The sequence below is a fragment of the Gordionus sp. m RMFG-2023 genome, chromosome 2 (genome assembly GCF_954871325.1).
Source record: "Gordionus sp. m RMFG-2023 chromosome 2, tfGorSpeb1-WG-v2, whole genome shotgun sequence".
NCBI lineage: Eukaryota > Metazoa > Nematomorpha > Gordioida > Chordodea > Parachordodidae > Gordionus > Gordionus sp. m RMFG-2023.
The window spans coordinates 63,971,983-63,985,539 of NC_088776.1; the positions used below are offsets into that span (position 1 = coordinate 63,971,983).

At 29.7% G+C, this 13,557-nt stretch overlaps 2 protein-coding genes across 2 annotated transcripts; both read left to right on the forward strand.

The window, feature by feature from the left end:
• Positions 1 to 2,495: 2,495 nt before the first annotated feature.
• On the forward strand, positions 2,496 to 10,025 carry LOC135924547 (gamma-soluble NSF attachment protein-like). Its single transcript, XM_065459609.1, has 9 exons — positions 2,496 to 2,629; positions 2,676 to 2,743; positions 2,797 to 2,881; positions 2,925 to 2,942; positions 3,045 to 3,185; positions 5,738 to 5,878; positions 6,736 to 6,894; positions 8,136 to 8,268; positions 9,738 to 10,025. Exons 1-9 carry the CDS (start codon positions 2,565 to 2,567, stop codon positions 10,023 to 10,025), a joined length of 1,098 nt encoding a protein of 365 aa, XP_065315681.1. The 5' UTR covers positions 2,496 to 2,564.
• A 95-nt stretch (positions 10,026 to 10,120) lies between these two features.
• Positions 10,121 to 12,062, forward strand: LOC135924548 (uncharacterized). The gene is made up of 4 exons (XM_065459610.1): positions 10,121 to 10,149; positions 10,577 to 10,836; positions 11,131 to 11,268; positions 11,320 to 12,062. The coding sequence occupies exons 1-4, from the start codon at positions 10,121 to 10,123 to the stop codon at positions 11,430 to 11,432; spliced, it is 540 nt and encodes a 179-aa protein (XP_065315682.1). The 3' UTR covers positions 11,433 to 12,062.
• The last annotated feature ends 1,495 nt before the right edge of the window (positions 12,063 to 13,557 follow it).

A 13,557-nucleotide genomic window follows, 5' to 3' on the forward strand; every position in this document is an offset into this window, starting at 1 on the left:
TAATATAAATTATTGATCTACTCCTGCCCCTTCTAACCAAGAAAATTAAAAAAATAATTTTTTTAAAATATGTTTATTTTGAACACACCTATCTGGAAAATATAAAATATTAAGAGCGAATATAATATGGTTAAAAAATACTATAGATGTATAAATCGATATGTAACAATAAAATATAAAATTAAACGTTTTAATATAGAGGAAGCTATTTTGAGAATAATATATATAGAAAATTTATTAACGCGAGGTCAATATAGGAAAAGCGCAAAAATTAATAAAGCGATAATTACTAATACTGACTTTTTTAAAAAAATTAAAATCAATAGTATAAAGATAAAAAAATATCTAGTTTCATATATTTTCTGGAACGATTTATCTTTTAAATTGAATCCATTTTTTTAACAAATTTTTTTATAAGTATTAAACAATGAATATATATATATATCAACGTACAAGCTACAAAAATGGCACTACAGTTGATTTCAATATGAGAAAGTATTTTATGCATGAACCGTCAATCTAGTTATATATATATCATTGGTATTAAAAAAATAAGTGCTAACATTTAATAATTTTTCTTAGCGTGTAATATTTTTTAGCATTCAGTTTTAATTTGATGATTACATAGGTTAATCTACTCCTAATAGGTAAGTGAAAGCTTTGAGGGGCCAGAATTTTTCAACACAAAATATTGATATGGGTAACAAATAAAAAATATTTAAAATATTCTTTGACTAAATAATACTATTCACTCTTGGTCTTAATAGTGGAACTTGGTATGAGGGCTATAATGTAAATTTAATTTGATATGGGTAAAAAAATGAGTCAATAAATCTGGTTACTTATATAATTTAGCAGCGATAGCATAGTCAAATAGATTTTTGACATTATGGAAAGAAAATGTCATCCAAATTAAAGATGGAGAGGTTGCGATAAAAAGAAACAATTAAAATGGATTATTTTTACAATGCTGTGATAAAAAACTTATTTTTTTTAAACGAGAATATATAAAATGAAGAGTAAATTCATGTTAATCTATTCCATATTATTTTCCAGATGATCAATAAAAAGTTCGTATGGCCCACTATTTTTGAAGATGTATAAATCTTCAATTGTAATCTCCCAATTAGATATGTTATTCTTATTTATTTGTAAAAAACAATTTGGAGATTACTAATAATTTCATAATTGTTTTCTAAAAACCATCTTCTAAAAATTTGTAAAATTATAAAAAGTAAATATTTTTCAAAAGGAAAAAACAGCTAAGGATATTTCTTGTAACATTTCTTTCAGTCACGAAAAGTGTTTAAATTCTTTTCTATACATATCTAAAAGTTGGGATAGATGTTTAATAGGGAACCAAAATTTATTTAATTTGTTTTTTGCTTGAAATACCTAAACTTCGAGGGTAAATTAAAAAAAAACAAATTTCACATTTCACATTATATGGATTAGGGTTAATAGATATTATTTTTAAAATTTGATCAAATTTAAAAATAACACTACTTTTGCAATTTTGGTTAAAAATTTTATATGTGAAATTTTTTCCCATATATATATTTTACTGATTTGTTTTGATTTTTTTTTGATTTTCTCAAAATTTTAAAATATTTTATTTATAGAGAATTTTTTTTTTCAATTTAAATAATTTTATTCAAAGAAAATTTTTTTCATTAAATCATTTTCAGTTGAAATTTTTTGAGGGAGGGAGTTTTTGCGGGGAATTATCTTGCTATCTGATTAATCGAGAATCCTTTATTCAATCAAATTATAATAGTATCCTAGAGGGGCATGAAGAGATTTATTTTATAATATTCTCTGACTGACTCTAGTTCATATGGACTTGCCTTGCTACTAATCGACGTAGGCAACTATTGAGATCATTAAGCCCTACTTTAACTCAACAATGACTTATAAGTTATAAAATGTTCATTTGCCCTATTTTCGTTAAGTTCAGCTATGTTCGATGTATTAATCAAATCGATGACATTTTGAAATATTTCACCTTATATAGTAAAAAAGTTTCAAATCGTTTTATGGGAAATTTTTAAAATGGTAGATAAATATATTGCCGAGGAAAATTTGTAATCGATATTATTTATAGAATAAATTAGTAGCTTATTAATTTATGCTATTAATATGATAAATATTTGTAATATCGAATATATACGGGATTAGAGGTGGGCATGATTATTATAAAATATAAATTTATAATCATAAAATAGGAAAATTGGGCTTTGAGGGGGTTTATTCTCCTTCCCTCCTGCAAATGTGCTTCGTAAGTAAGACAATATATATAATTAAGACTAGTTTTAAATTTGAGATATTACTATAGAAAGAAGATTAAAGAGTTGTATACATCATGCAAAAATAAATTTAAAAAGTTTCAAGTTTTTATAAATATAATCATTCAATTTAACAAAGTTATATTTTACTTTTTCAAATAATTAAAAATTGTACTTGATATAATTAATCATGTAATATTTTCCTCGTTATATATAATGCTACCATATTAACCAATATTTAATAGATTAACGATTTTGTTGAAAAAATTAATATTGTAAATGACATCAACAAGCGATTCAAGAATATTAGAGGGCTTAAAACATATAGACAAAGCCGAAAAATAGTAAAATTATATTATTAATTGTTTATATGTTATACTTATTACGTAGCGTTAAAAGATCTTTGTTCAAATGGTCAGCTGATAATGATAGTGCAGCAGATGAATTTAATAAAGCAGGTATTATTTTCAAAATATGCTTAAAAGTTAATTAATTATTCTCTGTTACAAAGCAATTTCATTTCAAAATGCCCAGGCTTATGAAGAATGCAAAAATGCTTATATTAAAGCAGCTGACTGTTACTTGAAAATAAACTCGTAAACAAAATATAAGTTACTTGCTATAAATATTTTCTTTTAGGCAATCTGCAGCAGCCAGGTATGTTTTGTTCTACCAAGTTTTTACAATTATTGACAAGAATTCATTATATTGTTTAACAGGAATTTTTTATTAATGTAATGCCTATATATATGTTCGCAGATGTTATGAGCACATGGCTATGATACACAAAGAAATTAAGGAATGGAATGAATGTTATCAAGCTATTTGTAAAGCTAGTGATTTATTTCAACAAGAAGGTACCACGACAACAGCAATCTTATGTTTAAATAAGGGTGGAAAGTATGTTGCCTATATAAATTGTATTGTTTATCTTTCGATTTTTGAATGACTAAATACATTATTTGTACACCCAATATAGACAACTAATCAATTAAATTGTGTTAGTGAATATCAAAATGATAAAATTTACATTTAAGCTAGGAAAAAAATTTATTGAAAAATAATATTAATAAAGGATGACGTGCACTAAGATGGAGATTTATAGTTATTCAACAATAATTTTAATATAATGAATTTTTCTTTTACAGATTAATATTTAAGTAAAAATTTTCATTTGAGTTATGTTTATAAAAATAGTCAAAAATATACTATTATTTGATATTAGCCTATTTTAAAGGTTGTGCAGGTATCTAGAATCTTATATGTTTAACTTATAATTATTTTTACCTAGGCCCATAAAATGTTAGTTATGCGTGTATGAAGAAAAACGACATAAATTTGTCTAATTATCAACTTAAGAAACATCTAAATTTTGATTTGTTAGGTCCACCCTGAAAACCTTTTTGTGGGTTGGGCCAATCTCCAGCTTATATTGACACACTCCACGCCATAATCATAGATGCACTTGTACCATTTTTTTTAACTGATACCAAAACTGATACTTAATGTTGTCAGGGCAAAATAATTAGCTACTTTATCTAATTATAATTGGGATTTTGTTCAGTCATAGATTTAATATCAATAGTTTAGCCATAATAAAGATTGCCTAATAGTGCCTATAAATTGAAGCGTTGTGCATTTCATAGGCCCTGTGCAAATTAGTAAAATTACCATTTGGCGTTAACAACCATCTAAAAAAACGCAAGTAGGCTTTCTTATTCTTCCATTTGTAATATTATATATAAAATAACTTACTTATAATCCTAAAAAATGGAAATATTTAGAAATTAAAAGAAATAAAGAAGGCAGACGATAACATAATTTAAAATTTTGAATCGACAGATAATTAATAATTCGAATAAGGGACGCGTTACGTTTATTAGAAAAATTACGCCATGACGTATAAGCGGTCAATCACTATAATGCAGCATCCAATATATATTTTTTGTCACCTTTATATTAATATCAAAATGTAATGTCACGAAAATTCGACATTTTCCATTCAAAAAAAACCCAACCAACTTTCACGAATGTCAATCATTTTCATGGCTGAACACATGTCGTTGAATGGCTGTTTTTAAACAACAGCTAAATCAGGTTTAGCCAGAATATCATTACACAAGTCTCATAATATCGCCACCGATCGGCAAAATCTTCAACCATGTGTGGCTTTTAAAAATCGGCTTAAATCAAACCTAACCACCCTTAGCTCACGTGACTCGTTCCCAAATCTTTCTTTCTCGGGCAAAACCTTTAACCATATTGTATAGCTTGTCAAAAAAATTCTAATATTTATCATATTGTTGAGTTGTGTGGCCTAAATTGTCACGAGTTATAAAAATGGGTCGTTCTTACTGGCAGAGCCTAACAACTTTCGGGTCGGGTTCGGGACGGATACGGGTTCGGGGCGGATACGGGCCGGGTTTACTTTTGTACCTTTAAACTACGGCTCGATTTGAGCCGATTTTTAAAAAACGGCTAACTCAATGTTATATTCAGGAATGTATTTTAAGATTTTGCTCATAGTTGACACGAAGGTTCTAGACATCTATTAGCGAGATCTAGAGGCTCTTGAGACAATATTTATCTGGCTAAAATGTATCTAAACAACACTACTAACAACCTTAGCTATAATGTGATTCGTTAGAATATTATATACTTGAATTCTTTTCTTGTTGGCCAATAAATACTTTAACGAAAATAATGTCGAATTTTTTTTTTAAGCTTACTCCATCTTTAAAAAAAAATGATCGGGGTTTTTCTAAAATTATTTATTTATAAAATAACCCCAAAAATATCGAATAGGGGTTTCTTAGAAATAGCGACCCTATTCGATATTTTAAGTAATAGGTATCGATCCGATATTTAATATCGGCACACTGATAATTTATGGGTACTTCAACAACTGTCACTTGGGGATAAAGGGGAGGGGGACTATAGCCCAAGATTATTATCGTATTTAAAGTGGGAAGGACTTGAACTTCCGTCTTCATCATTTAGATTGGTATATTTTATCTTTTAATATCGTCATGGGCTTGCGGGGTCTATAGAAGCCTGGGCAGAAAGAGCCATTTTATCACCCCCACGCCCTCATCCCGAATTTTTAGGCTTGGGCCCTTAGAGATCATCAATATTTTGTTTATGTTCTAGGTTTTAGGGTGAGTGCAAACCTGCTATAATAAAACTCACAAACATAAACAGATAAATTTTAAACTTGATGAATCGAGCGTTTTTATGAATATTCTTTAGATTATTTTAAATATATGTGCAATCATTTTTCGAACTTGGTCATCTCCGTTTGCAGGATTTTCCGCCAATATTTGGCCGACAGCGAAAGATATCGCAATATTGTGATTTTTAAAAAACCGGGCCGGGTCAGGTCGGGCCATACAAATGGTACCTCCGCAGGTCTCTGATATGTATATATTTATTTTAAACTAAAACAACGAAAGAATGCTGGAACGTTCCCCTCTGCCAGAGAAGAGCGCGGATTTGTATATCAAAGCCTTGGAGATCGTTGGATCGGAGGAAGATTCCAATCAATTCAGCCAACTTTGCGCCAAAGTTGCACAGATATACGTCCGTTTAAATCGGTTTTTTTTTAAAAATATTTTTTACGACAAAAGTATATAATAATAATAATAATAGCTTAAACGCAATTTAAAAAAAACAATTTGTTTTTTTTAATATATAGCTTAACACGATTTAAATAAAACAAGTTGTTTTTTATATATATATCATGGCCATAATTAGATTATAACTCAGTTTTTGATCGACGTGTAGTCAGGGTCAATAATTTATCCTTCACCTTTTACACTTAGGAAAAAATTTCGAAATATGCTTTTTTGGCGGGAGATTTATTCCTTAGAAATTGGGAGCATATGCTTGCTTCTTTATTAGCTTCCAATTTGTGAATTGTAGAAGCATGACATTTAGCACTTCAACGATCCCCCCCCCCATTCCTTTTTGCTTGGGAGTTAACTTCCTTCTTTTTTTTCTTTCCAATTACTTTTAAAATGATGTATTCCGTTCAGGTCATCGTAATGTTGGGAATGTACCTAAAAATTTCTATCTCGATCTATTCCCGAGAATCGGAAGAAGGCATTACAGAACTTTTCCAGAACGTTCGACTGGAATGTTTTTTTTTTACAGACCCAATTTTTTTATTGTTAGAATATGTACATACAACCATTTTGTTTCTAAAATAGGTTCTCTCTCTTGAATAACGAGTCCACTCGGAGGCAAATAATCCTGTTATAATCAGTTCCACTAACTTTAAAAATAAATAACCCTAACCGTAAATAAACAAATTACGGAAGATAAACAGTTATAGCTGGCTGGCAATAAACGGAAAAAATAATTTTTTTCTAAAAAAAAGAGATAATTTAAAAACCGATTATAGGAAAATTAATTAATTTTTTTTTTTAAAAAATTTGTTTACTAATTTCAGATATTTCGACGCCGTCTTCTACCTCACCAAGCAACTCGATAGCGATCTGAAGTCAAACAATTTCAACGAGGTGGGCCGTTGTTGTCTAAACCTGGTCTTGGTCCAGTTAACCAGGGGGGACTCTGTTTCCGCCGAAAACGCTATGAACCAAGCTTGCTCGTTTAAACCATAAAATTTATTACGTTAAAATAGTATCACCTTCCCCCCCCCCTTACCACCCCTCCTTACCAGATTTATTAGCGCTTTAACTGCTCACGGGAGGCATTAAAATGGGGTGTGGCAGGGGAGTGGCGGAAGTTGAGAATGAGTTCCGATTTCATTCGCAATTTAAATCAAGTGGTTTTTTTAAAAAAAAAATTATTGATTTAAATCGATTTTTTTTTTATAACTCAAACTAAACATTTTTACAAAATCACTTGATATTTTACCACGAATATAACCTTTTTAAAGAATATTTTAGGAATTTAATAAGAGTACATTATTAAGTATATGCCTTTTTTTAAAGATATTTATATCTTTTTGTAACACTCAAGAGAGTGTAGTATATATAACTAGGATTTTTTTTTAAAATGTGAATTTCAAACAATAACAAATTAGATACAAAATTTTAGGAAGAATGAAATATTTAAAATGAGAAAATAATTTTCAAGTTTTTTCTAGTTCAAGCCTGATCGAAAGGGAAAAAAATTGGTTCTAGAGAGTTCCAAAAGGCTGCTTTACCATTATACCTACAATAATTATATTTTAGATTTTTCCAAAAACTCAATTGTAGGTTGTAAACATGTTACTAAACTTTTGTTTTTTAGTTATTTATACCACGTTTGCCAGTCTATAGGTGTTCGATGATTTTTTTTTGCAATATGATTTTGTTCTTAAGATTAGTATCTTTAACAGATCTCCTGGAGCTGATACTTATAACTTTTCGATAAATTAATTTGCCAATAAATTTCCTATTGTCATTAACTTAAATATGTTTGGAATAATCTGTTACCTCAGTATGATCTTTTACATGGCAAAACGATCATTTCTAAAATATTCAATATTTTTTTATCTTTTTATCTTTGATTCATTAGAAGCAATTGAAAAGCGTATGATTTAACATATTTTCCAAAATCAGAATTTTGCAGGCAATATTCCTCCTTTTCAACATGTTGTGCATTATCCAATAGAGGCTTTGTAACAGTGCAAATTAAAAATCATTTTATGGATTTTATAATTCGAAGCTTAGTAAAAAAAATGTTTAGAGTCTACTTTTCCCATGTATTTTGAATAGAAATATTAAGGTTTTTCTCTTTAATATGAACGGACACATACAGAAAAAGATGATATAAAAATATTTAGATCAATATACCTGAGAACTCGATATATGAATACAACTTTTTTTCCCCACAACAAAACAGCTCCTTAGAATTTTCCGGTTCAGCCTTTTGCGAAGTATGCTTGAAATTAATCAGAAGTTACGAGGAAAATGATGGTCAGGGACTTAAGCTACTCCAAACGCAAAATAACACTATCAAGAATCTGGATACAGAGGTTAATCTTAATCTTATCTAACCCTTTTATAATATAGCCTATATTTTGAAATATTAATTATTTTCGAATAAAGTTATAACATTTAAATGAGCTGATGAGAGAAAAGTTGGGATATGGAACGAAAGATCGATGGCAATTATTCAATCAAATCGCGACTGTTTGCTCCAAACCGGGAGTCAAACCGAACCGTTAAACCGGTATTAATCTTTGTTATTAACCGAACCTAACCGGGACCATTAAAAAAATTTGTCACCCGAACCAAACCTCAAAAATGCCTGTGAAAACGGGTTTGAATTTTTTTTGTTGATATATTAACTCTTTTTAAAGAGATTATCGATAATCAGCTTTGATTGACTGGGTAAGTGTTCAGCGAATTTTTGTTTATTATTGCTATTTGATGGTACCAGTCACCTCAAGTTAGCATGGAAGTGAACGGTCCTAAAATTTATTCTAAGAGAATCTTGAAAATATGCTTGAATGCGAAAAGGTTTCTAACCTGTTTTTAAAGGTTCGACCAGAACTGATATTTTTTTTTTTATTTTAATCGAATCTGAACCGAACCTATAGTCGCTATTGGATTCCTGCTCTGCGCCTTATACCGCGACATGTAATAAATCAGATTGGCCGATCCTGTATGGTCGTAAATTATGTAGAAAAACGTCCAACTCACAAATAAAGCGCCCAAAATTTCTAAAGTTATATCTGTTAACCCCGAGATGCACTGTTGAAGCGTTGCTGAGACTCTTTTATTGGATTTTTATTTATCTCATAGATCTGCAGAGGTACCATTTGTACAATCCGACCCGGCCCGTGTATCCGGGTCGGGCTCAGGGCCGGGCCTGCAGGTCTCTGATATGATATTTTATATTGACTCTAACACCAAAAACCTGAATTGCTTACCGAATGAATGATACAACAATATAATGTATAGAGAAATATTATTTTTAAAAATGTTAGTTGACCTCCTTTATAAAGTTTCGTCTGCTGAATTATTCATTTTTAAAACAAAACTCGCCATTTTTTATTTATTGATCTTCTCTGTAAAATTTTGTTAAAATTTAATCTCCATCATTTTTTTTTATTCCCCGCGAAAAATCAATTTATTATTTAAAAATTCATTAATTTTTTTTTTTTGAATAAATTAAATTAAATTATAAATAATATGTTATTAAACAATCGACCAAATTATTTCCGATAACTCCTGATCGCTAATATGAGTTAGCGATTATAGTGCGAATCGGAAGAGAATTATTTGCCTATTAATTATCGTAGCCGACTCGGACCTAAATAATATTTTTTAATTTTTCGGGTTATGCAAATTTTTTAACCGTAACTCAGCTGATTGGGACCGGGTTCGATTAATATAATTTATTTTTTTTAGATTTCTGTTTTTGGGCCGCATCCCGAAAAAGAGATCAAATAGAGGGATTTACTCTTACTTATATTTATTTTTTTTAAAAAAAAATAAGTACTTGATATTGGCCAGGAACCTTAAAACGCCTTTTGAGATGGAAGGATCTCGCGGAGAGGACGATAATCCTTCGGGTGGTAAGCGCGAAAATTCGGACGACGATTTAGAAAAGGACACTATCGATGAGGAGAGAAGACGCCAGGAATTGAGCAAGTTGAACTTCGCCGAACAATTGCAGAAGCGGTTGTCCTTGCATCAAAACGAGCTTCCCGCTCGGAAAGATAGCAAAGGAAAGAGAGCTAGTGCGTCAAACGAAAGGTTTTTTTTTTTTCGAAAGAAATATTGAAATCGACAATTTATCTGTGAACTGCTATTTAAATTTTATCTTTGCCAAGATACATTTTAAAAAGTGTATCGTATATCTAGATAACTTTTTAGACGATGTATCTCTACATAGATTCATTAAAAAGGTATACCTTTTAACAACTCTGCTAATCGGGCATTACATATTCCAGATATTCAGTGCTGTTTCTATATTTCGCTAAATTAATTCCATTTCCTCTGGAACCACTTGAAACCTGGTCAAAAATCTTATACCCGGAAATAAAAACCTCTTTAAGAAATAGGAAAACCTGAACCTTCCTTAGTCCAGGCTACAAAATTCTCGTTAATATCGAAGAGAAGAAAAATGGATATGCGGAGATTCGAATGATAATAATTTCCTAGAATTCCTGTCATATTTAGAGCTGCCATAAAACATAAGATATTGATAGAGTTTCGGATAGATTAGAAAACAATAAAATAAATAAATCGAATTACTCCTTATAGTTAGGTCAAAAATAATAATTATTATTTTTTTAAAACCACCATATATTTTTTTCAAAAATAATTTATTAGGGACGCGTTATTTGCTAGCCCGAAGAAATCTTCCACCAAGAGTAAGAATAGTTCTAATAACACTAATAGCTCCACCCAATCTTCCGATTCCAGCAAGAATCAAACTTTTAGTTCTAGCAGCGTCCACAGTCCTTACGACATGAGTTCTTGCAGCATCAGAAGTCCTTCCAGCAGCGCCAAAAGTCCTAACGACATAAGTTCCAGCAGCGTCAAAAGTCCTAACAACGCTTCGCGCGATAAATCAAACTACGAGGAGCGTGGTAAGTTTTGTAAAAAAAGAATATATTTTAATTACACGACACGGAGGGGGGATAGATAAGTTTTGGGAACTAAAAGAAAAGAAATGTTTAATTCTTAAATCATTATAATTTGTATATGAATATGAATTTTTTTCGTATTCGAAGCATTTTAAAATATCCAACTAGAGATTATCCCCCTCCCCCCCAAAAGGTCTGTTAAAAATACTCCTAAAATTCTTTTTGGAATTCAAATCTTTTCCGGTCTTATAGGAAAAAAAATTTATAATCCAATTTTTTATTTTTTTTTTATCGGAGACGCAAATTTGCCGCATATTTTTACGCCATCTCCTTCCACCAGGAAAAGGAAGGAAAGTTTCACGACCGAAGGCGAGAGCATTATAGAGGTTGAGCCGGAAGACGCGAAGAATGTCGAAGAGATTCTAACGACAAACGGTATGACTACTTTTCACAACCGAATTTAACCTAATTATTTTACTTATCAAGAATCCAAGAACCAAAAATCCCCCATTCCCGCTGTAACCCCCGTAACGCCCAATTTGGACCTGGTTATAACTGACGTAACTGACAAGGATAAAGAGGATATCGATCTCAGATAAATCAAAATATTAAATCGCAACAATTATATAAACTAAAATATTACCACTTTATTAAATCCATAATTAAAAAAAAAATTATTTATTATATTCTGCTAACAAAATAATCTTACCCATTATAAGTCAATTTATTTTTACCCTCACACCAATTCACAATTTATAAAAACCTTTTTTTTTGCCCCCCTTATCATACCTCTCTCTTCTTCCCTCTTGATATTTTCTAAAACTTATATTTTAAACCAAATTTTTAAAGTTTTAGGGAATAGTATACCTAGATATGCCCTAACACCAAAGAAGCCTTCCTATTTTTTAGAACGGCAATAAATTTGAAAATGAATAATTCCTAGTGTCACAATTAAGATCTAAATCCATTCCATATCGGATCATTCCTTAAACCGGTTATTTTTTTGGAGAAATCACACCTTTCCTTTTTTCTTCCAAAACATGTCATTTTTATATATGTATATTTTAAAAAAAAATGCAATAAAAATTTTACTACATTTATTTAATAGTAAAATTATACTTTTTTGTGTTATCATTTTTGATCAATTATATTAAATATATATTTAGTTAAAAGATCCACCATATATGTTTATTTTTTTTATATAAATTTTAAATATCGTTTCTTAGTTGCAATTTACATAAATATTTTTTTTGTGACATCTTATTAAAAATTTTTACTAAAATTATTTTAAACAAAAAAAATCTTCCCTTGTGTAAATTTTATTTATTTTATAATTGTATTTAAAATTTAAAAAAATATTTGTATTATTAATATTTCTTCTAATCGTTGTACGTTATTATGTGTATTTAGTTATTATCTATAATAATAATTAGGAGCTAGCATTTAAAATTAGATTTTCTTAATGTGCCTATATTTCTGACTTGATATGGAAACTTATTTTGCCAGCACTTTTCCATTACCGGATTAAATATAAAGGGTAAGCAAAAAAAATTAAAACCATCGGTAGATGAGATATATATATACCCATCGTTTTCGTATAACTGGCTAGACCTCAATCCTTATCTGACTCAGTGTTGTTAACCGGCCAACTCAATATTTTAGCCAGAAAAATATTGCCTAAACTTCGAGATTTCGACAATATATGCCTTAGACCTTTGTTCCTTCTATGGGACAAATTCTTCAAGCTTGCCTAAGTATTTTTCTGGAAAAAATATTGAGAACGAGCCGTTTAACAACACAAATCTAACACTGGTTATCGTGTTTATAGTTGAATGACCAAATTCGCTATTGTGCATTGCTGTATTTTTTTTTTATAGTGAAAACAATTTTAAGTGGTTTTTTCTTACCCTGCAATGATTTGGAAGATTTTTTTGGATTCCATGAAATTGATATTCGAAAATAGTTAGTTGTAGTATTTTCGACATGTATTTTTGTGTTACAAATAAAATATTTAAAATAGTATATGTTGCAAGGGTATCAAACCGATTGGATCTAATAATATTTTTGACCAATTACAATTAATATACCCGCCAGACGATATATAAGTATATCGTGGAATCAATATAATTTTTACCATCCTACCCAAATGTAACAATAATCAGATTAAAATAAATTTTTTTATTGAAATTTTGTATTAATAATATCTAGAAATCGACCAGATCTTTCCTCATTGCAAGTGGCAATTTTTAACCTGTTCCATTTATTTAAAACATGTTTTTGTAAACGAAAAACCTAGGACAGAAAAAAAAATTCATCCCTAGATGAATAGAATATTGAAAACTGTCGATTATATTTTTATTCTATTGTTGAAGATTAAGATCTATTGGGTCTGGACAAGCAAGATTCAAGACCTATTTTTAAGCGGAAAAAAACATCTAGCTGCTGCCTCCCTCCAAATAATTTTTTGAAAAATTCTAAGATTCTTATGGTTCTTTGGAATATATTTTTTGAATAAATTATTCTTGTCTGCTGAAGATGCTTGATAACGACAATCGCACCCCCCCCCCATATTGTAATGAAAAAGTAAGGAGAGGAGATAATGTTAATGAGGTTAATTTGGTAAATGATCCAAATGCCAAGATTCAGAATAAGGAATATGAGCCTGACCATTCAAAAACAAAGGACAGATCAGATTTTTTAGTTAGTTATTTCAAATATTTGTTA

Bases quoted from the DNA above. Each gene is read 5' to 3' on its own strand.
- LOC135924547 (XM_065459609.1), top strand. From the start codon at position 2,565: ATGACATCAACAAGCGATTCAAGAATATTAGAGGGCTTAAAACATATA. The intron at 5,879-6,735 runs GTTTTTTTTTAA...TACTAATTTCAG, and splicing joins ATATACGTCCGTTTAAATCG to ATATTTCGACGCCGTCTTCT. The intron at 8,269-9,737 runs GTTAATCTTAAT...AAAAAAAATAAG, and splicing joins TCAAGAATCTGGATACAGAG to TACTTGATATTGGCCAGGAA.
- LOC135924548 (XM_065459610.1), top strand. From the start codon at position 10,121: ATGTATCTCTACATAGATTCATTAAAAAG. The intron at 10,837-11,130 runs GTAAGTTTTGTA...TTTTTATCGGAG, and splicing joins ATCAAACTACGAGGAGCGTG to ACGCAAATTTGCCGCATATT. The intron at 11,269-11,319 runs GTATGACTACTT...TTACTTATCAAG, and splicing joins AGAGATTCTAACGACAAACG to AATCCAAGAACCAAAAATCC.